The sequence below is a fragment of the Phoca vitulina genome, unplaced genomic scaffold (genome assembly GCF_004348235.1).
Source record: "Phoca vitulina isolate PV1807 unplaced genomic scaffold, GSC_HSeal_1.0 scaffold32, whole genome shotgun sequence".
Taxonomy (NCBI): domain Eukaryota; kingdom Metazoa; phylum Chordata; class Mammalia; order Carnivora; family Phocidae; genus Phoca; species Phoca vitulina.
Window position 1 is genome coordinate 2,520,604 of NW_022589735.1, and position 23,469 is coordinate 2,544,072.

The following is a 23,469-nucleotide window of genomic DNA, read 5'->3' on the forward strand; positions in this document are numbered from 1 at the left end:
GGGATCGAGCCCCGCATTGGCCTCCCTGCTCAGCGGGAAGCCTGCTTCTCCCTCTACCACTCCCCCTGCTTGTGTTCCCTCTCTCACTGTGTCTGTCACTGTCAAATAAATAAATAAAATCTTTAAAAAAAAAAAAGAAACTTATAATTTCAAAAGATAAACTTTTTTCTACTAAGGAATATTGTAGTGTTTGAATATTGATTTTTGAGTAGCAGGAACAGAATGTTTAAGTGTTTTATAAATTAGGAATATATCATATATTTCACTGAAATTTTAAAGTTTTCAGTGATGATTGTAGTCATTGCTGCCTGAAAGAACATCCACTTAAAAGGTAACAGTCATAGAGTTCTAGTCACTAGTTCAGTGGCTTTCAACCAGTTTCTTCAGCTTCCTGAGATTTTTTTTGTTCCTATTCTGAGAGAGGGAATGGTGATCTGTCCTGCTTATCTCACATAGGATGGTTGTGAGGATTCATTTGGATAGTGAACTGGAAAGTACACTAAAGATGATAGCATCAGGTCAGATATTGGAGTTCTATTTTTTTTTTTTTTAATAAAGATTTTATTTATTTGTTTGAGACAGAAGGAGACAGCAGGAGTGGGGGTAGGGGCAGAGGGAGAGGGAGAAGCAGGCTCCCCGCTGATCCGGGAGCCTGATACGGGGATGGGGCTCCATCCTAGGACCAGGAGATCACGACCTGAGGCGAAGGCAGATGCCCAACCATCTGAGCCACCCAGGCACCCCTGGAGTCCTACTTTTGTTTAGTGTTCACCACTGAGGAAACAAAGGAGAAGTCCTATCTTTTGCTTTCAAACTTCACAATCTAGTGGGGAGGACACATACAAAAATAAGTATATTAAGTGCTTTTTTTGTTCATGTGCTAGCTTTCTTTTCTTTCTTTCTTTCTTTTTTCCCCCCTGAGCAGTTTCTATACAAGTTTGTTCAAAAGAGAAATGTCCTGATTTCAAGGGACCCAAGAACAGGTTGTAGGATTACCCATAGTACCCCTTACATGAAAAAAATAAAGTGTTATAGTTTTGTATTAATGTGCAATAAGAAGTGATAAACTAGTCTTCTTAAAACCTTGCTCATTAGTTTGTGGTAGGTGCTGGGTGTGCATGTTTTCAATGGAAAAGAGGTGAAAGGTTACTAGAATAGAGGAGTCTGGAAGAGTCAAAATTTGTCCAAATTGAGGTTACATGCACACATTTAACTGTCTACAGTGTGTGTTCTCTATAATGCATATATGCTTTCTCAGATATTTTTGGTCACCTTCTAAATTGTAGTGCTATTAAAAAAGGATCACTCACTCATTGTGCTAGTATTTAGTGTGAAGAGCTAATTTAGCTGATAAGTCACTTTGACTTAATGGAAAATCATGCTACGTTAGTGGACCAGTGACGCTGGAGTGCTTGTGGGAAAAGGGAACCTATCGGGAGGCATCTTCTTCTAGCACATTCAGGCTTACCTTTTAATCAGGAGACAGGCATTTAAAGTGTTACCTTTCCAGGGCGCCTGGGTGGCTCAGTCGTTAAACGTCTGCCTTCGGCTCAGGTCATGGTCCTAGGGTCCTGGGATCAAGCCCCGTATCAGGCTCCCTGCTCAGCGGGGAGCCTGCTTCTCCCTCCCCCACTACCCCTGCTGGTGTTCCCTTTCTCACTGTGTCTCTCTTTGTCAAATAAATAAAATCTTTAAAAAAAAAAGAAAGTGTTACCTTTCCTCATGTAGATATTTTTTTTAAGATTGATTTATTTATTTGAGAGAGAGAGAGCGAATGTGCATAGGGGGAGGTACCTCGTGGTCTCCTTGGCTTTTTGAATCAGAATTGAGGCTGCTTTCCAAGTGTCGGACACTTAGCCAACTGAGCCAGGTACCATGCTCGTTTTATTTTTTAATCTACCTTTCTTCCTCTTTTTTCTTTTCTTTTCTTTTCTTTTCTCTTCTCTTCTCTTCTCTTCTCTTCTCTTTTCTTTTCTTTTTTCTTTTCTTTTCTTTTCTTCTTTCGTAATCTCTACTCCCAGTGTGGGGCTCAAACTTATAACCCCGAGATCAAGAGTCAGATTCTCTACTGATTGAGCCAGCCAGGTGCCCCCAGTAGTACTCATTTTAATGTTCTGGTTTCTTAAGACTTAAAACATTTAGATTAGAAAGATTTGCAGTTAGATCCACCAGTATATTTTAGCATCATCATTTACAAATTTTAAAGTTAAGCTGAGTAGCTTGAGGCTCATAATACTTTTTATTTATTTATTTGAGAGAAAGAGTGAGTGAGCGAGCACGGGGCAGGGAGGGGCAGAGGGAGAGAGAGTCTTAAGCAGACTCTTTGCCCACAGTGGAGGCCCACTCAGGGCTGGGTCTCACGATCCTCAGATCCTGAGATCACCACCTGAGCTGAAACCAGGAGTCCAACCGACTGAGCCACCCAGGTGCCCCACTTTCAGTTTTTATATATATATGAAAGTGTCTGATTCACAGCATTATTCTAGGTGTGAGAAATAACTTGTAAAGTGCTTCAGATATTTTCGTAAGTAATAGTTACTTTTCCTTCATGATTTGATTATCTTCGGTTATTGTTATTGTGGAAAGTAGATGTGGCAGCCATTTTTGATCTTTTATTTAGTTTTTAATCACTTAAGGAGATGCCCCTTCTTGTTAATCTTAACTTCGAATAGACAGTATTGTTTCTTCTTTATGTCTTTATTCAACATATATTTAAAAAACTAAATTATGTGTCAGGTATTGGGTGAGGCCTTTAGCGTTACAAAGATGAAATGACAGGGTTCCTACCTTCACGGATCCTCTCCATTGAGAGATAGACATACTTAAATTCTGTGAGATAATTGCTAAAAAGGTCATGGTATATTAGGAGCAAAGAAGAACTGTGTGCTTCGGAAAATTAGGCAAGGTTTGATAGGAAATTAGAATTGGACTCAAGTATCAATAGAAGTTTGGTGAACTGGATGGGATTGGTTAGGGTAGTGGTTGGTTATGGTGTTGAGTTACCACTTCAAGCACAGAAAATGGTATGTGTAGAGCCTGAGAGCTGTGGATTATGGACTTCAAGTAACTTAAGTATTGCTGGAGAGTAGAGTGAGGTGAAAGAGTGGCAGGAAGGGAGATTTTACTGGTAGGTAAAGTACTTGTAGGCCATGCAATGGAGTTTAGGGTTTAGTTTGTATGCTGGAGGTTCTTAAATCTTTCTATGCATTGTTATCACCTGAAGAGCTTATTAAACATGAGGTCCAGGAAACAAACTGAGGGTTGCTGGAGTGGGGGGTGGGGTGGGAGGGATGGGGTGACTGGGTGATGGACACTGGGGAGGGTATGTGTTCTGGTAAGCGCTGTGAATTGTGCAAGACTGTTGAATCTCAGATCTGTACCTCTGAAACAAATAATGCAATATATGTTAAGAAAGAAAAAAAGAAGAAGAAGAATGTAGCAGGAGGGGAAGAATGAAGGGGGGGAAATCGGAGGGGGAGAAGAACCATGAGAGACGATGGACTCTGAAAAACAAACTGGGGGTTCTAGAGGGGAGGGGGTTGGGAGGATGGGTTAGCCTGGTGATGGGTATTGAGGAGGGCACGTTCTGCATGGAGCACTGGGTGTTATGCACAAACAATGAATCATGGAACACTATATCTAAAACTAATGATGTAATGTATGGGGATTAACATAACAATAAAAAAAATTAAAAAAAAAAAAAAAAAAGAAGAATGAAACATGAGGTCCAGGCCATGTTCTCATGGATGCTGGATTGGGGTGGTGGCTTTGTACTCTGTATATTGAACAAACCCCTCCCCATCCCCAGACGAAGTTAGAGAAACAGTGCTTTAGGCCACTGGTCTCAGAAGTGAGGTACTGGCACTTGTTTTTTTTAAATTTTTAAATATAAGTATAGTTGACATATAATATTGTATTAGTTCCAGGTGTACAACATAGTGATTTGACATTTATATACATTAGGAAATGCTCACTGCAATAAGTACAGTTACCATCTGTCACCATACAAAGTTATCACATTATTATTGACTGTATTCCCTGTGGTGTACTTTTCATCTCTGTGACTTACTTATTTTATTACTGGAATTTTGTACCTCTTAATACCTTTCATCTATTTGCCCCTCTCCCCACTCCCCTCCCCTCTGGCAACTACCATTTTATTCTCTGTGTTTGAGTCTTTCTGGTTTTTGTTTCGTTTCTTAGATTCCACATACAAGTGAAATTGTGTGGATTTGTCTTTCTCTCTGATTTATTTCACTTAGTGTAATATCCTCTAGGTCCATACATGTTGCAAATGGCAAGATCTCATTCTTTTTTATGGCTGAGTAGTATCTCATTGTCTGTATATAACATTCTTCTTTATTCATTCATTCATTGATGGATGCTTAGTTTGCTTCCATATCTTGGCTACTGTATATAATGCTGCAGTAAGCATTGGGGTGCATGTATCTTTTCAGAATAGTGTTTTCATTTTCTTTGGGTAAATACTCATAAGTGGAATTACTGGATTGTATGCTTTTCTGTATTTATTTATTTTTAAAAGATTTTATTTATTTATTGGACAGAGAGAGACACAGTGAGAGAGGGAATACAAGCAGGGGGAGTGGGAGAGGGAGAAGCAGGCTTCCCGCCGAGCAGGGAGGCCGATGCGGGGCTCGATCCCAGGACCCTGGGATCATGGCCTGAGCCAAAGGCAGGCAGACACTTAACGACTGAGCTATCCAGGCACCCCAGTATTTCTGTATTTAATTTTTTGAGGTACTTCTATACTGTTTCCCATAGCGGCTGCACAAGTTTACTTTCCCACCAACAGTGCAAGAGGGTTCCCTTTTCTCTATATACTTGCCAACACTTGTTATTTCTTTTTGATGCTAGCCGTTCTGACAGGTGTGAGGTGATATCTCATTGTGGTTTTGATTTACATTTCCCTGGTTAGACTGATGTTACATGTCTGTTGGCCATCAGTATGCCTTTGTTGTAAAATGTCTATTCAGGTCCCCTCCCTATTTTTTTAATCGGTTTGCTTTTTGGTGTCATGAGATGCTCACACTTTGGAAGGACAAGATGATCTATTAAAGTGTGTGTGTGTGTGTGTAGCAGTAGTAGTAAAAAAATTTTTTTTGACTTTTTAAAGATTTTATTTATTTGAGAGAGAGAGCCCGAGGGGGAGGGAGGGGAGAAATGGGGAGGGAGGAAGATAGAAAGAATCCCAGGCTGACTCTGCACTGACGGGGCTGGATCTCACAACCCTGAGATCATGACCTGAGCTGAGACCAGGAGTCTAATGCTTAACCGACTGAGCCACCCAAGGTGCCCCACAATTTGTTTTTATGTATTAAAATTATTTTTATGTATGTTTATTATGTATAATATATTAGTATATTATTTACTACTCTAGTTTAGAAATATGCATACAATGCAAAAATAAAGGGTGGATTCATAATTTTTTTCCTGATCAAAAATTTGGAGTCCGGGACTCTAGGCAGTGGAAAACAATTGAGGAATTTTGTTCAGGGGCGGATTTGGGTTAGATTTTAGTTTTGAGGAGATTAGTGAGGACAGTAGATGAGGGGACTTAGTTACAGGGGTTTCATCTCCCTCTGGCTTTATTACTTTGTTTTGATTGGGATAGCTTGAAATCATGTTTGGAGGTTATAAAATAACTGACCGTGGTCATGAAACCCTTTTGAGAGTTTTTCAAAATGAACCAGGCTGTTTACCAGTAGCTTGAATCTACAGGGACAACCAGTTTTTGCCTGAATATGTTAAATAAGAGAGGAATAATAAGTTGTTTCAAGGTAAAATGGTTTACATTTAGTGTGTTTTAGTCTTTGAAATATATGTGCTATATCTAGTATCTTAGTTTGGCAACTGTAGTCCTACAAAATAGGCTTAATTCCATTGTTCATTGTGGTTTTGTGGAATGACCATGGAGGAAGATTGTACTCGCAAGTAGTATGTTAAAGTGCATTCAGATGAACAAGTCCTCAGGCATAGGGGTAAAAATTGTCACAAGGTGTACTTCATACTCTTTTTTCTGTTTTTTTTTAAGGTAAAGAAGTTCCTAAACTTTTGAGTGTTATAGCTCTTTAATTTAAAATACTTCTAATCCTGAATTCTGTTTTATCCTATAATACTTAATGGCACAGTCAGTATGAATTTAATAATAGATTTAATTGACTTGGTGTTTTCCTTGATCAAAATAGCATCTATGGACATATCACAGGTAACTTTATGTGCTCTTGAGACATTTGTTCAGCCTGTTTGTTTGGTGTAGTGTTAAGGGTTTCAGACAAATTAATGCCTTGTCAGTTTTTCAGATCCGGAAGGAATCACTAATTTAGCATTTTGGGAACCTTCATAGAGCTATCTTTGTTCAGTTTGAATGAAGATGGTGCCTTCTGAATGAAGAGGTGCCTTTTCCTTTGCTTTGATGAAATGTTTAGAGCTTGCTAATGAAAACCTAAATATAAGGAGCAGGGGTAAATTTATTTGCCTTAAACTTTGGTTCATTGACTTAGATTCAGATAGTGTAATTGTCTACAAATGTAAATCTCTTTTCCCAAAGTTTACCATCTTTATTGAGGCCCAGCTGCCTGTTGACTTTTTCCTCATAGTAAACTAGTGATAGGGATTTGTTTTTCTTTTTGGCTTTAGCAGTTATTGAGGTAGCTCTTTTAAATTTTTCTGTGTGAATTGTATCCTATTTTATCAAAAAGCATTTAGGGCAAAAGTGAATTTTCTCATTCCTTTCTATTCATCTTGAAAGTAGAACTTTTTTTTTTTTTTAAGATTTTTTTTATTGATTTGACAGAGACACAGCGAGAGAGGGAACACAAGCAGGGGGAGCGGGAGAGGGAGAAGCAGGCTTCTTGCAGAGCAGGGAGCCCGATGTGGGGCTTGATCCCAGGACCCTGGGATCATGACCTGAGCTGAAGGCAGATGCTCAACTACTGAGCCACCCAGGCGCCCCGAAAGTAGAACTTTTTCACATGAAAATGACAGTTCATCTTGGCAGATGCTGCTCTTAACCACAGATGGTTTATTTGCAAAACGATAAAACTTTATTAGTATATCACAGATCGAATCTTAATACTGTTACATTGTTTTGTTAAATTGTTGGCTTTGAAAAGACTTAATCTTCAGTCCAACTTTAATTTCTTTTTTATTGCTATATAGAAAATGTAGTAGTTTCTAAATGTGCTGGATAACATACTAGGGCGAATAGGATAGGTTCTTGAAATGTGGTTGAAAGAGATCTTTTATTTTTCTTTTTTGGATAGAGAAGTATATTTTAAAAATGACATACTCTATAATGAAAATAGTTTGGTATTAGATAACCTATTAAAGTGATGTTATGTCTTTATTTGTATGGTTTCTTTTTAATTTTTTCAGTTTTTTTGAAGTATAATTTACATGCAGTAATAATTTATATACAATAACGTTCACCAATTAAATGTCCAGTTCAGTAAGTTTGACATGTGTGTTAAGCATGAAACCACTACCATATTCATGACAGAACATTTCTATCACCCCAGAAAGTTCTCAATGCTTTTTGGTTTTCTTGTCAGTGAAATGGATATAGTGAAAGTATCTGCATCCATAGAATTGTTGTAAGGATAAATGAATTCATACATTTAAAGCCCTTAAGGGGTACTGGGTGGCTCAGTCGGTTAAGCGTCTGTCTTCAGCTCAGGTCATGACATCAGGGTCCTGAGATCGAGGCCCACATCTGGCTCTTTGCTCTGTGGGAAGTCTGCTTCTCCCTCTCCCTCTGCGCTGTCTCTCACTCTGTCTCAAATATATAAATAAAATCTTTAAGAAAAATAATAAAGCCCTTAAAATAGTTCCTGGCATATTTTTTTTTTTTTTAAGATTTTATTTATTTGAGAGAGAGCACAAGAGGGGGGAGGGTCAGAGGGAGAAACACACTCCCCACTGAGCAGGGAGCCCGATGTGGGACTCGATCCAGGATCATGACCTGAGCCAAAGGCAGTCGCTTAACCGACTGAGCCACCCAAGCGCCCGGTTCCTGGCATATTGTGAGAGCTCAGTTATTTGTCCATTGTATTGATGTTGGTGTTCTCTACCTTTTTTAAAAAGCTCCTCTCTACAAATTTTATTAGGTATTTAAAACTTAAAAGATTCTGTACTAAGCCATCAAAAAACCTGAAATCTTGCCATTTGCAATGATATGGATGGAACTAGAGGGTATTATCCTAAGTGAAATAAGTCAATCAGAGAAAGACAATTATCATATGATCTCACTGATATGTGGAATTTAAGAAACAAGGCAGAGGATCATAGGGAAGAGAGGAAAAAATGAAACAAGATGAAATCAGAGAGGGAGACAAACCATAAGAGACTCTTAATCTTAGGAAACAAACAGGGTTGCTGGAGGGGAGCTGGGTGGGGGGATGGGGTAACTGGGTGATGGACATTAGGGAGGGTATGTGTTGTAATGAGCACTGGATATTACATATAAGACTGATGAATCACAGACCTGTACCCCTGAAACAAGTAATACATTATATGTTAATTAAAAAAAAAAGATTCTGTGCTATTAAGTGTGTATGTTGCTATCATATATATGTATATATAAGTGGAACTGAATGGAATGCAGAAATACCTTGATCTTCAGCAGAACTCAAGTTGATAGCCTGGTAGATGAAGGTACACTTTCCTGAATGTACTTATCACCCACCGTTATTGAAAATTGGTATTTAATTGCCTTTTTTTTTAAATCACTCTTGTCTCATGATGTAAAATTCAAAATGATTTCTTATTTGTTGTCAGTACCACTATAGGAGGCAACAGTCATTTGTATATAAAATGATTTTGCTGTTTTAGGGGTGCCTGGCTGGCTCAGTCAGTAGAGCATGCAACTCTTGATCTTGGGGTTGTGAATTTGAGTCCCATGTTGGGGGGGGGAGTATTGTACTTAAAATTAAAAAAAATCTTAAAATGATTTTGCTGTTCTGATTTATAATAAAATCATGCTTTTGGAAATCGGTTATTTTGAAAGTCTGAACATTGTATTCTCTTGTGTCAAGCCTTTTATTGATTAACTGCTTTCTTTGCTTTTATTGATTCTAAGACATTTCATCAGATCTCTTTGGGACATTTTTCTATGGTACCTGATACTATTTTCTTTGAGAATTGGATTTTGTAGTTTAGATGTCACATGAATTTTCTGTAGTAATGAAATTACTACAAACAGGATAACTCTAAAACAATAGAAATTTTTTCCTCACAGATCTAGAGAGGCCAGAAAGCTAAGATCAAGGTGTGGGCAGGGCCATATTCCCTCCAGGGGTTTTGGGGAGGAATCTTCCTTTGCCTCCTCCAGCTCTGTGTTCTATCTTCTCCTTATTAGAACACCAGTCACTGGATTTAGGACTCACCCAAAAACCAGGATGATTTTTTTTTTTTTTTTGGAAGATTTTATTTGAGAGAGAGAGCCAGAGAGAGAGCACAAGCAGGGGGAGCATCAGAGGGAGAGGGAGAAGCAGGCTCCCCATTGAGCAGGGAGCGCAACATGGGGCTCGATACCAGGGCCCTGGGCAGAGGCCTAACTAACCAAGCCACCCAGGTGCCCTCAGGATGATTTCGTCTTGAGATCCTTAACTAATTGCATATGCAAAGACCCTATTTCCAAGTAAGTTCACATTTTGAATTCCTGGGTGAACATGAGTTTTTTGGGGAACACTGTTGGACCCACTACAGATAGAAAGGGAATATTTACACGATTTAAGCTCTGACAAGGAGTGGGGAACAGGATTAAATAATGTCAAAACTACTTTGCATTTTGCAGGAATGTTATTTTGGGCCACTCTCCAGTCTAAATGCTTTTGCACTGTGCTGATTCCTGGTTTCATTAACAAGGCACAGAAACACTGAGTACCCATTTTAGTGAACATAGAACTTGCCTCTGACAAAACTCTTCTAATGAGTGTTCATTTATTGTACATCAAGCAAATCCCCTTTTTCTTTATGTCATGAAGGTATCAACCTGACTTTTACTATAAGTTCATTAAACATTTTATCCCTGGAGTTAACCTCTCTAAAAGATCTGTAACTTAACTTTGAAGTTGTGTTTCAGATGAATAGGCTACATGTTTTAACAGGCATTTCAGGATGTTTGGGAAGTAATCATCTGCCGAAGATTTGTTGTGGGAATGTGGTTTTCCTTCCCCTCCATTTTTCATGTTCCTCCTGGAGGTATATGTTACTAATAAGACATTTTTGAAAACCACACTGAATGATAATACTCTTCTGCTTACCTGGACTCTCTTGAGCAGAGTGCTGTAGCACAGTTTCCTGAGCTTATTAAAAGGTTTTTAAAGTAGATTACTGGAATTCACAGGGGGTGATGAAATAATAGTTCACAGATGAGACCAAATATTAAACGCATTGTCAAGCAGGTCTCCTCTCTCCCCAGCCTGTTTGCTGGTCTTTTAACGTTTAATACAAGGAGGAAAGAAAACTGGTTCTCTACTACCTTCATGTATTACCTCAGTTAAACAGCTATATAGTTATTACTCTTATAAAAAGGAAACCTGAGATTAGAGACATGAAGACATGGGAGTTGTTCAGGGTCACATGTATAGGATGGTGGAGTTAATATTTGAATGTTAGCTTTTCTGGTTCTGTTAAGTGCTTTTTTCCAACATGTGCTATAGTCTCTCCAAACCAGAAAGCTCAGACAACTGCATTCTTGCTAAAAAAATATTTGCTGTATACAAAGAAAAGAATAAAGTACGTAAGTGCTTTTCCAAGCTTAAAATTATGTCTTCATTTCTTTGATGTGAAAATGTTTCTGTGTTTTGTTCTAAGTATATGAGGACCCAGTGGAGGTGGGCGGGGTGTGTGTGTGTTCAAATGAAGGATCCATTGAAGAAAATGGATTATTTGAGTGGTGTAATCTCTGAAGATCTGTACTGTTAAAGATTCTCCTTTGTAATGCTTTATTTGTTTTTACCAGAAAGATTCTTGTCCAGGTTGGCCATCATAATTTGAAACCTTGTGCAAGATTTTGCCTCTAACTAGGTCACAGGCAAATTTTCAGGCAGAAGAATGGTTTTCAGTATAGTTACCCTCCTAAATGGACTTCACTGCTTATTCTAGTTGCTTCTCATAGTATGAGATGGTTTAGGAAATGAAAAGGATTGTTTTTTTTCTTCTAGATTAACTGCTGAAGTACTGATCGAGTTCTGCGTTTCTTCAATGAGGAACTACAGGCTGATCTTCTGCCATAATCTCAAACAGCCATAAATGACAAAAGGATGCTTGCTCAGTGAGGGTAGCTGGTGCAGAAGCCATTTTTTAAACTTAGGTGTTTAAGTACTCAAAGGTAAGTTTTCAAAATGGTAACTCCCATGCTGTATAAATCCACAGGAATTTTGGAATTTATCTCCTGTTGCTGCTATTTGATTTTTAACTTGAGGTTTTGTAGTTATTAGCTGGCACCAGATATGTTGAAGAATGGATTTTGCTTGTCTAAATTGTATAAATTTATGGCATTTTTGCTTCCCCTGAGTTGATTTCTGTTGTTTCTGTAAGTTGAGTGGATTGTTTCCCAGTCACATTGCGACACTCTTGATCAACTGGGGTACAGCTATTATGTAACTTATATAGAAGTTATTTTTGCAAACTTTAGAATATTGAGTAGATTTATTGTTTTACTCTGTTCTCTCTTGTAGTGAGAAAGGAATTGTTTCTCTGGTGTGGTGAAAAAAAGCCCAGTTGGTGTCATTTCGTTCATTAACAACTTTTTTTCAAAAAAAAGTTTTTCTTTTGAAAATACTAATTTCCCACATAAAGTAATAAGTATTTTAGGAAACAAATTTTTCTTGGGAATACTTGTTCTCTGATACTTAAGATATTTGAAACACTGTTTTCTCTCACTGCTTTACTGATCACTATTCCTACAAAATTAAGACAAATAACTTATTTCTTCTGAGCGAGACTGGCTGTGGAAATTTTTCTTTGCAATAATTAATGAAACAGCAGGATTGATGAACATTCCCATTTGAAAGTTGATGTCTAGAACTGAAAAATTCCTTCATTTATAAAAACATTTTGGCTGCTCTGTCATGTAGAAATAAGAGCTGGTTGATCTTGTTCTTACTAGCCCATCATTGATAAAAAGTGATTATTAGCCCAGTACTTTATAAAAAGTGATTCTCTCCTGTTTTGGGTGCTTATAAATCAAGAGGTTAGATGTGCTTCATATAGCACAGTCCAGAAATGATTGGGTTTGGCTTTTTACCTGTGTCATTAAGCTTGGTCAGTAAAGGTCCTCTTGGAGCCATATTTGCCCCTTAATTTGTCTTTGGGACATTAATGTCCTTTGTTAAGTTTAATGATGAATTTGCCATTGTTTGATAAATGCACAAACTAGTAGAGAAAATGGATGATTGTATTGAGCTTTATTTATAGAATACATTGTGAGCCTGAAAACTGGAACATACGTAATGATAAAAAAAAAAAACATTCAGGTGTAAAGCATTTTTTGTAATGTATTTAATCATATTGTCACCTGTTGATTATTAGTCTTTTTTTTGTTTTTGTTTTTGTTTTTGTTTTTGTCTTTCATTTGGCAGAAAAGACAGCTTTGATTTCTGGCTGCAAAAAAGATATGAGGAAGAGCTCCTCCCCTTCCTTGAGTAACTGCAACTCCGTTCTTGCTAACAAAATATTTGGAATTCCACTTGATGAGCTGCAGCAGGGAGGACATCCAGACAATGAGGTTCCGTTCATAGTCCGCCACGTTGTGGACTATATTGAGGAACATGGTATACATTTCCTTACCTTGAGGGCTAGCCTTTGTTTTAATAAACACAACTTATCCCTTTTGACCTTGGATTTTTTCCTTTTTTTTTTTTTTCCAGTGTGGAAAGTCCAAAATATAGTAAGGAAAAATGATAGAAATTTCTTATGTAAAGTCATATACTTAGAAATGCCCAGCATATAGCATTTTTTAGTGGGGTGGTAATAGGAATATTTTTAATGGAGGTGGGGTGGATAAAATAGATTATCCCTCAGGACAGAGATAGTATGTTTCTAAATGTGTGATTTGAAGGTGTTTAGCCCAGTAAGGAGAGCCAAGAAGGGCTTTTCAAAAGTGAGTATTTTAAGTTGATTGGAAAATGAATATATACGGCCAAGTAGTCTAAGTTGAAGCTTATTTAATTTTTACTTTGAACTAATATAGGAGGTCTGGAGCAACAAGGACTTTTTCAAGTCAATGGAAATGCTGAGACAGTGGAGTGGCTTCGGCAGAGATACGACAGTGGAGAAGAGGTGGACTTGGTTAAGGAAGCAGATGTACCCTCAGCTATTAGTCTTCTTAGGTTTTTCCTTCAAGAACTTCCTGAACCTGTTATCCCTGGCAGTTTGCATATTCACTTGATGCAGCTTTCTCAAGGTAGTATAATTTGATTCTTACCAATCAGTCATTTACCATTAATTTCAAAGTCTTTTTATCTTGTAGACATTTTGACATGTAAACAGTAATTGTTGTAGTTCTGAGATTCATTTCTCATGTTCCCATTTGGGGACATATGCTTTTTGGGTCTCTATGGTCTAGTCAAGGGAATGGCAACTTCTTAGATCCCTGTAGTCCTGTTTACTTTTATGATTGGTCTTAGGAAGCCTAAGCTACAGGGTGAGGAGGAGGAGGAGGAGGCAAAGGCAGGAGACAAGAACAAGGAAGAGGAGGGTTGGGAAAGAAGAGAAATACATATAGGGGCGCCTGGGTGGCTCAGTCGTTAAGCGTCTGCCTTCGGCTCAGGTCATGATCTCAGGGTCCTGGGATCGAGCCCCCACATCGGGCTCCCTGCTTGGCGGGGGGCCTGCTTCTCCCTCTCCCACTCCCACTCCCCCTGCTTGTAGTCCCTCTCTTGCTGTGTCTCTCTCTGTCAAATAAATAAAATCTTTTTAAAAAAAAAAAAAAAAAAAAAGAGAAATACATATAAAGTGGTATGTGTGGCATAATATCCAGTAATAGTGCTGTTCCTTAGTGGTGATGTTGCTATTAGATATTATTTATCCCTGGTTTGATAGAATGTCCTAGCAAAAACCAGAAGACAGCTTTGATTCCAGGTTCAGAATATACTTGGAGCTTGTTCTTGGATTCCTGCCTGAAGGAAATAAAATATCAATTTGGACATCAGACTTTAAGCCAAATAAAGAAAAAAAAGGCTGATTTGTATTTGTTGGGTTAGGTTTTCAGTGGTGTGGGTTAAATCTTCTTTGTTCAATCATAGTTGTTGACTAGCATTGGTCAGTGCATTCTGACTTCTTATAGTTGGCAGTGCTTTGGAAATACAGGTACAGTCATGCAAGAGACAGTATGATGAGAATTAAAAAAAAAATAAATTAGAGAATTTGGGCCGATGAGTAATAGATGAGGAAAACATCCTTCAGCAATTGGGGGGTTGAGTTTCTTCTTCTCCAACTCTTCTCTTCCACTTAATAAGTGAAATGTGAAGCTCTGAGGCATTTGGCCTCTGGTAGAGGAAGTGAAGAGATTTTGAATTGTTAATAGTAAAAAGGTGATGTGGGTGGGGTAATGTGAACCTGGCAAAATATCTGAGCTTTGCTTTTACTTCATTAAAAAAAACCTGTCATTATGTTTTATAGATTATAATAATGAAGATGAATTTGGAAGAAAGTTGAGGTTCCTTTTACAGCAGCTTCCACCTGTTAATTACAGTTTGTTAAAGTTTCTGTGTAGATTTTTAGCCAATGTAGCATCACATCATGAAGAAATTTGGTCTGCAAACTCTTTGGCTGCTGTCTTTGGTCCAGATGTCTTCCAGTAAGTTTTTCCACAAATTTTTATGTAATCAAAAAAAATTGAATTTGTGAAATAGAGTTATTATACTATCTGCCAAGGATCATAGGTTGCTTGGTGAACCATTATTTTTTATAGTAGATCTGATTAATCCTCCCAGCATTTCTGTGAAGAGGGTACAAATTAGGTAGGCTTTACAGATGGGAAAACTGAGGCACAGAATGATGACATAAATTGCTCAGGTTTATTGAGTGACTCATTGGTTGTCTTCTAATTTTACCTGTATTTGATTTAAGGACTCTCAATTCAGTTTAGACTTTTATTCTTAGCATTTACACAGATGTGGAAGATCTGAAAGAGCAAGAAATAGTGAGCAGGATAATGGCTGGACTTCTGGAAAATTACTATGAGTTTTTTGAGAATGAAGAGGAAGATTTCTCATCTAATGATTTGAGTTCAATTACCGAACAGGTGAGAATATTTTAAATACTCTACTTGGAGGGAGAATTTTTAAAGAATATGCTCTTTCGGGCTTGGCACAAACTCAGGTGGAACTTTTAAGTGCTAAACAAAGGAGTTCTCTTGGTTATTATATGTAATCATGGGTGACACATCCATGTAATGTATGAATGTGGTATTTTTTTCTGAATAAGTTGTTCTCAATTTGAGTAATAAGGAAAGGGTATTGAAGGCAGAGTATATGTTAGATATTTTGTGGGGTTTGCATGTTTTCTTTCTAATTTAAGCATTGTTTATTTTGTAAGAATAGGGTGGTGTTTTTTGTTTTTTGTTTTTTTTGCTTTTGCAAAGAAACTTAGCATATAAGAATGTAGGCAAAGGGTGAGAAATAGAAGGTGGAGGGATAGATTCAATACAAAGTTCACACAAACTTTAAAAAATAGGAAGTTTTTCTTGATGAAAGTCACAAGTCAGTAGACCGGTGCAGTCATTGTACTGGGAAGCATCACGGTAGTTTTTTAACTTTTGTGACTTTGGAAAATTAACATCCAATTTCTGGCTACATTATATTTTGTTGTTCTATGCCTTGATGGTTGAGATAGTACAAGAACCTGGTTACTTTCTCCTTCATGAAATGAGAATATTGATGCACAGTAATTTATTGTAAAGCCACATTAATTCAGACTTTTCATGTTTAGAATTTATAATTTAGGTCTATGTGGAGGTTTTTCTTTTGCACTGAAGTGAAATAATTTGTCCAACAAACTTTTATTAGTTTAAAACCTATGAAGTTACTTATATTTTGGGCATGGGGTGTGGTTGCTACTTTTTTAATGAGTAAATCATTCACCTGATTAAAAAAAAAAAATATTCAGTAAAATTTCTTGCTTTTACCCATATCTGCTCCTTTGCCCCCATGTTGGTTTTCTCTGTTTGTTCCAGAGTTTTGTTATGCAAACGTAAGTAAATATTTGCTTAGTTTTTTAACAGGAAAGTAGCATACTGCACACACTGTTTTGCAACATGGGTTTTTTTTTTTTAAGTCAGTTAATAGTGTATTGGGAAGTCTTTTCTTACTGGAATATAGAGAGCATATTCTTTTGTTTCCACTGCATAGATCTCTATTGTATGGATGCAACATTATGATTTATTTGATTTATTGTACTGATCTCCACTTGAAAAGGTGATAGTATACCCCATTTTTTCAGAAGAGTCCTGGTTTATATCTCCTTCTCATGTAATTATTAGTAGCTCTTCTTTTCACTCTCGTGTGTATCCAGGTTTTGATGATTAATTATATGGTAATTATTTATTGATGCACATTGGATGGCTTCTCTTCATTTGTTTTTAGATTAGGAGGCAGCAACTACTAAAAGTAGTTTATCATACAGATTTTCATTAGTTCTTACAAGTCTTGGTTCTGATAATGTGAATTTAGGAGTTTTATTTTCTGGGTAGCCCATCTTTTTTTTTAAGAGTTTCTGTACTGTTGTGAACTTCAATGGATAAGTCTTTTTAATATTTGGAGTTGAGACCTTCCTTAGTTTTCCATGTTTTCTTTATGTAAGCATTCATATCATTGTCTGATTTTCCCTCCTTCTTTCCCTTTTTCCCTTTTTCCTTCCTTTCCTCCCCCCCCTTTCTTTTCAAGTGCCAGGAACTTTAAGGAAACTGTAACATGCAGTTTGTGATGTATAAACTGAGGATGAAAACAGTGTGCATATGTATACATTTGTGAAGTAAACCAAGTGGGTGGGTAGAATGTGTAGCCAGAATCAGTGATCCATGGAACTTTTCGCATATTTTTTGAACTTCTAACTATCATATACAGTTCCTGACTTAAAAACTTAGTTAGAATAAAGAATTGACACATCTCTTCAAAATTATTCTTGCTTTAAAGAAAATGACAAGGACGCCTGGGTGGCTCAGTTGGTTAAGCGACTGCCTTTGGCTCAGGTCATGATCCTGGAGTCCCAGGATCGAGTCCTGCATCGGGCTCCCTGCTCAGCAGGGAGTCTCCTTCCCCCTCTGACCCTCCCCCCCTCACGCTCTCTCTATCTCATTCTCTCTCTCAAATAAATAAATAAAATCTTAAAAAAACTTAAAAAAAATAAAGAAAATGACAAGAAGAGGGCAAGGAGGTAGATATTCCTTAAATCATTAATGTCTCTTGATGCCTGCAAGAAATCCCATCTTTGGGGACTTGTGTGCCACTTCTTTTCTTTAAATTAAGTTTTAGTTGAGGGGTGCCTGGCTGGCTCATTTAGTAGAGCATGCGAGTCTTGATCTTAGGGTTGTAAGCTCAAGCCCTGAGTTGGGTGTAGAGGTTATTTAAAAAAAAAAAAAAATCTTAAATTATGTTTTAGTTTAGTGATTTCTTTAGTTAAAATTAATGGCTGCTCAAAATGAAATAATATGCATACGTGTGTGTTACTCATTTTCTACATTTCTAAGATGATTTGACTTGTAAGAAAATGATGATGCCAGTTTGCCCTAATATTTATATCTTGATGACTGAAGTCTTCAGGGTATGCCTTGACTATGTTTTATGTTGTGGTGTAATTCTCTGATATTTCTGCTACCTTCAGCTTCCTTACGTACAGTGGAATAACTCACATGTAATGCATTTGTATTTTTATATTTCTTTAAACACTAGAAAATGTTAAGAAAACTTAACATATGTTGTGCTTTACATTAAATAGAATAGTGGTTAATTAATACCAGGACATAATGTTGAATTCTATAGATTTGCCTGTGGATAGAAAAGAGGATGTTAGGGGTGCCTGGGTGCCTCAGTCAATTGAGTGTCCAATTCTTGATTTCGGCTCAGGTCTTGATCTCAGGGTCATGAGATTGAACCCCATGTTGGGCTCCGTGCTCATTGCAGCCCTTTCTCTCTGCTCCTCCCCCTGCTCTCACCCCCTCTCTCTCAAATAAATAAATAAAATCTTTAAAAAAGAAAAGAGGATGTTAGCATATTGAGTAGAATATACTCAATAAATGGAGTAGTGCTGTGAGTTGTAGGAGACAGGGATGTATATTTCATTATTTTGGCCCATATTGCTAATTACCTGAATCTGGTTTCTTATCTATTTTAATCACATTTCTGAACTATAGGTTACAATAGTAGAACAGATATCTGAAAGCTTGCTTTCTTTGAAGCAGATGTAATAACTTCAATTTGACTTGTGAGGCTGAAGTGATAATGTATTGAGTTGAAAGTAAAATTTCCAAAAAAAAAAAAAAAGAAAGTAAAATTTCCTCAAACTTAGCGCATTTTGGTTGTATTTTCAAATTGGCCTAATTTAAATACTGCTAATTTCTTATCCCCATATTTAAAGATATGGGTAGACCTGGTCCATCTTTGCAGTGCTTTGATTATTTTTCTTCTGATTGTGATATTTGAAGGAAGCAAAGTTAATCTCGTGCTCTCTTCTCTTGGAGTTTCATCCCATTAATGCAAGTATTTGGCTGCTAGACCTTTTCAAGGTGGTAGATATTTCTATTAATAGTGTGAGAGAGATGACTGGCGATGATGACTAGGGAATGTTTGAGAAATGACCCAGAGTTGGTGGACAGGTTCTTTGTATGGGATCCCTACATGAATGCAAATTCAGTAGAGTGGTTTGAAGATGTAGGTGATAATTATGTTTCTTTATACATTTGAGAAGGCAGGTAGCAGCGTTCTCCACAAGCTGGAGTCTGGAGAGCAGGCATTTCACGAGGCCCTAGAGAAGGGAATTACAGCAGTCAAAGAAAGAAGAGATGTAAGTATGGATGAGGGTTTTCCATAAGTGGAGTGAGTGGTTTTCCATGAATGGAGTTGAGGCAGTTGCATATATAGGGCAGGTTCAGAATAACTTAGGAACAGATATAGCATTGATAAGCAGAAGGTCAGGTTGACAAGGAGAGGATTAAGAACTTTTGAAGTGTGGGGTGAGAGATGGCATTTTTAAGTTTTTAAGACTTACTCTTACCCAAACTAATTTAGTCATTTCTTACTGCAGGAAGTTATATTGGGAGGCCTGGGAGATGGGATGGGGGCAAAGAAAATCCTATTAGGCTACTTTTCATGTCCTATCTTACTGGATGATTATTGGTGAAAATACTGGACAATGTCAATTAGTGTACATAAAGCTTATTGAATTGAATATAATATACTCAGTGTAATTGAGTATAAGGTATTTGTAGTTCCTAAGAGCTATTGACTGTAGGCACAAACTAGTTTTTAAAACATGCTGTAGCATGTTAAAAATAGCAGTACTCTGTACTAGAAATTTGTGGAGTGAATAAATATTTATTCTCAGTTTAAATGACCATCTTAAAAAAAAATTTTTTTTTTTAATATTCTACTGTGGTGCCCAAACCTTTATTGATCAGCCACAGTAATTCCCATTTAATATCTCTGAAAACAATATCTTCTTGCCGTTATTTTTTCTTGCTTGAGTTACCAGGTGGATGTTAAGTATATTCTTGAATTTCATTAATTTATTAAATACATACAAGGAAAATGAGGGTTATTTTCCATTTGATTCAGTTTAAAAACTGATTTACCATATGAAATTTTTACCTTTGTGTATAAATCTTACCTTTCAGTTAATCATTTAATGATTTTTAGTATTTTCATCATTGTTCAACATGATAGGGGATAGACGAGGGTTAGCATTTAGAAGCACAACAAATTCAGCTGAATCTGCTGCATATGGTTTATATATATGAAGTAAGTGGTTCACAAATTGAGGTCTTTAAGTATTATTGTTAATAATGAATTTTTAGTAACCCAGATAACTAGTGACCTTGATACACCAGTGGTTGAGAGCTCCCGCTTTAGTTTGGGTGGCAAATACTGTCTGGTTTTCTAAAAAAAAAAAAAAAAAAAAAAAGTGATGTTACATGTAGAAACTAGGCTCTGTGCTATATAGAAATAACAATTCCAGTTATAATGATAGCTATTTATTGCTTAGTATGTGTAGACACTTTAGAAGAGTTTGCATATATTATTTAATCCTTTCAACTAGCCTTATGAGGTAGGCAGTATGTACAGCATCTCCATTTTATTCATAGGCCTGGAGAAGTTAAGTAAGTTGAGGGGTGGTAAAGGGCACAGTAGGAATGTGAACATATATCTTTCTGCCTTCAGAGTCTGGCTTTTAAGTACTTACTGTATTACACTTGAAAGCAGGCAGTCTGTACTTGCTGATTATGAGTGTGGTAGAATGCCACAGACAAATTACCTATCTTCTGGTTAAAGTTTACTTTCTGAGGGTATTCTAGCAACTATGTTTGACTGTCTGGAAAGAGCACCACTCTTACACATAGTGGTAAATTTACTTTAGGTATTTCCAGTGCATTTGGCTAGAATGGATAAAGGTATACTTTTACTGCTCAGTGTTTTTAATGACTTAATATTAAATTATAAAAGATGTTAAGACAATTTATGGCTAGTTTCTTCTTTGGGGTAGCTTGAAAAGTTATTTCTCATTTGGAAATATTTTGTTGGTTTTCCTTCTCTGATATTATTCATTGTCTTTTTATTAGAGTGATTGTTCACTTATGTAGCCAGCTTGATAATGGAAGACATTTTATAGCCCCTGCCAGAAAGAGAATTATAGCCTTAAGTTGTGCTACTGACCAAAGCAATGAGTTCCCCCTTGTAAGGTCCAGTCTCTTCATGAAAAACTCCATCTGAATCATTTAGAAGTTAGCTGACATTTTCTAAAACATAGTTAACACCTTAAGGCAAAATTTCTCTGCCCTTTTCCAGCGCTTATCCTATATTAAAATCACTTGTTAAATGCACCTGGAAATTGGAGAGGTCAGTTATAAGTCTTTATAACTATCAGTTTGTAAAACTGATTGGTTAAGAAATGAAGATTTTTTAATGTTAACTAACTACAGTGTGCAGGCTTTTCGTTGTTTACATTCTTACTCATATTCTTAGTGATATACTAAGGTAATCATCGCTTTGTGCTTTAAAATGTTAAGTTTGGTTTCGTTTTCTTCTAATATGGGAGAGTTGGCAATTATTTATTCCATTAGGAAAATTGGTCCTAGGAAATGAAGTAAAAAATGAGTTGTTTGTGTTAAAATTTTCTTAGAATAGTGTATCTTAGATAATGTCAATTAACTGTTGTATTAAATTTTGATTTTCAATTTTCTCTTATTTATATAGGTTAATGAACTTTCTGAGGAAGAAGAGGAAGATGAAAAGCTGGAACATATAGAAGAACTTCCAGAAGAGGGTGCAGAAAAATCAAGTGACATGGCAGAGGTGGTACAATTAAGGATGACTGAAAACATCCTGGAACCAAATAGTGTTACAGCGTCAACAAGGTGGTATTTCAGTTGAAAGAACCTTAGCTTTTGAACATTTTATTCTAGATGTAGATACACTGAAACACTAAATCATGCAAATTGTAACAATGTGTGAAAGATTGATTTGTGTATGGGGGCTCCTGGGTGGCTCAGTCAGTTAAGCGTCTGCCTTTGGCTCAGGTCATGATCCCAGGGTCCTGGGATGGAGCCCCACATCGGGCTCCCTGCTCGGTGGGGAGTCTGCTTCTCCCTCTGCCCCTTCCCCTGCTTGTGTGAGAGAAAGAGTGAGAGAGAGAGAGAAAGAGAGAGCACATGAGCAGGGGGAGAGGGAGAAGCAGGCTACCCACCAAGCAGGGAGCCGGATGTGGGACTCGATCCCAGGACCCTGGGATCATGACCTGAGCCGAAGGCAGACGCTTAACCGACTGAGCCATCCAGGCGCCCCTTGTTTTTTTCTTTTTTTAACCTAACAGTTTTTTGATTGAAAAATTCCTCCTCCTTTATTAGTTTTAGGTCAGCAATTCTCAAACTTTCTGATCTTATAACCCCCTTACACACTTAAAAATTATTTAGGACCCAAAGAACTTTTGTTTCTGTGGATTATAACTATTGGCATTTACTATATTAGGAATTAAAACTGAGAAATTTATATTTTTAAAGTAGCAATAAACCCATTACATGTTAATGTAAAATTTTTATTTTTTTATTTTTTTTAAAGATTTTATTTATTCATTTGAGAGAGAGAGCACAAGTAGGTGTAGAAGCAGAGGGAGTGGGAGAAGCCGACTCCCCGCTGAGCCGGGAGCAGGACATGGGGCTCGATCCTAGGACCTCGAGATCACGAGGCAGTGCCGAAGGCAGACGCTTAACCATCTGAGGCACCTGGGGGCCCTGTTAATGTAAAATTTTTAAATGTAACTGTGTTTTCCAAAATCTCCAAAAAACTTTTTAGTGAAAAATTTTTTAGTGGCTTGTTTTATATTTTTACGGTAGAAATGTCTTTAATGTCTGGCTTAGTAGAAGACAGCTGAATTCTTGCATTTTCCTCTGTATTGCGTTCCTTGCTTTATGTTATTTTGGTTAAAGTATGTGAAGAAAATTTGCCATCACACCAGTAGGTAGTTGGAAATAGAACATTTATAGCCTTTCCAGATAATTGTGTCCATTCTTCTTTGATAATAGGCCAAAACATAGTAAGTAGCAGCTTCTTCAAAGTTATTTGTATTACAAACCTGAAACCATTATCTGTGAATTTTTCAGCTCTGATCTTTTAGTCTCTCTGGTGCTGTGATTATTTTATTCATGCTTGATTTTGTAACATGGTATATTGGGCATTTAGAAAATGCGGCTTCAGGGAGTTATTCAGTTCTTCCAAATGATGATACATTTTGTTACATAATATCAACAGTTCACATTCTTTAATATCAACACTGATTATATCAAAAACATCTTTTAAGTACTGGGACATTAATGAGTTCACGGTAAAAATAAGATTTTCCAGAATTCAAATTTTTGCTTGAAAACTCATATTTTATCAGTACTGTCACTTGCTTTTTCTTGAAGTCTCAGTCTTGCTCAGACTGCCAGATACTTAGGTTGGAATAACCATAGTTTTTGTCAGCCTATCTTTCAGTTGAAAGTTCCATGATAAAACTTCAGCTCGCAGTTCAGACAAGACAAGCATTGTACTATACTATGCAGCTGAAGTGTTTTATGTGTGCTTCCCATTTTGTCACACCAAATACTGAAATGAAGTGTATTCAGGCTGAGTAAAATTAATAATTTTTACTGCTTCTTCATCAAGGACTTGTCCCCTTTTAAAAAAATTACAGGTGGCGGGGCACCTGGGTGGCTTAGTTGTTAAGTGCCTGCCTTCAGCTCAGGTCAGGATCCCA

General features: G+C 37.0%; 1 protein-coding gene across 5 annotated transcripts in view; it reads left to right on the forward strand.

Annotated features, from left to right (window-relative positions):
- Positions 1–23,469, forward strand: part of FAM13B (family with sequence similarity 13 member B) — a 144,551-nt gene that overhangs the window by 71,399 nt on the left and 49,683 nt on the right. For 3 of the 5 annotated variants that reach the window (XM_032425107.1, XM_032425106.1, XM_032425108.1), the window contains 7 exons: positions 11,187–11,353; positions 12,606–12,797; positions 13,217–13,429; positions 14,647–14,824; positions 15,130–15,271; positions 18,931–19,026; positions 21,432–21,592. In XM_032425107.1, coding sequence (XP_032280998.1) covers positions 12,641–12,797; positions 13,217–13,429; positions 14,647–14,824; positions 15,130–15,271; positions 18,931–19,026; positions 21,432–21,592 — 947 coding nt within the window. In that variant the 5' untranslated portion in view covers positions 11,187–11,353; positions 12,606–12,640. The remainder of the gene's footprint in view (positions 1–11,186; positions 11,354–12,605; positions 12,798–13,216; positions 13,430–14,646; positions 14,825–15,129; positions 15,272–18,930; positions 19,027–21,431; positions 21,593–23,469) is intronic. The other 2 variants (XM_032425109.1, XM_032425110.1) reach the window with 1 other exon arrangement.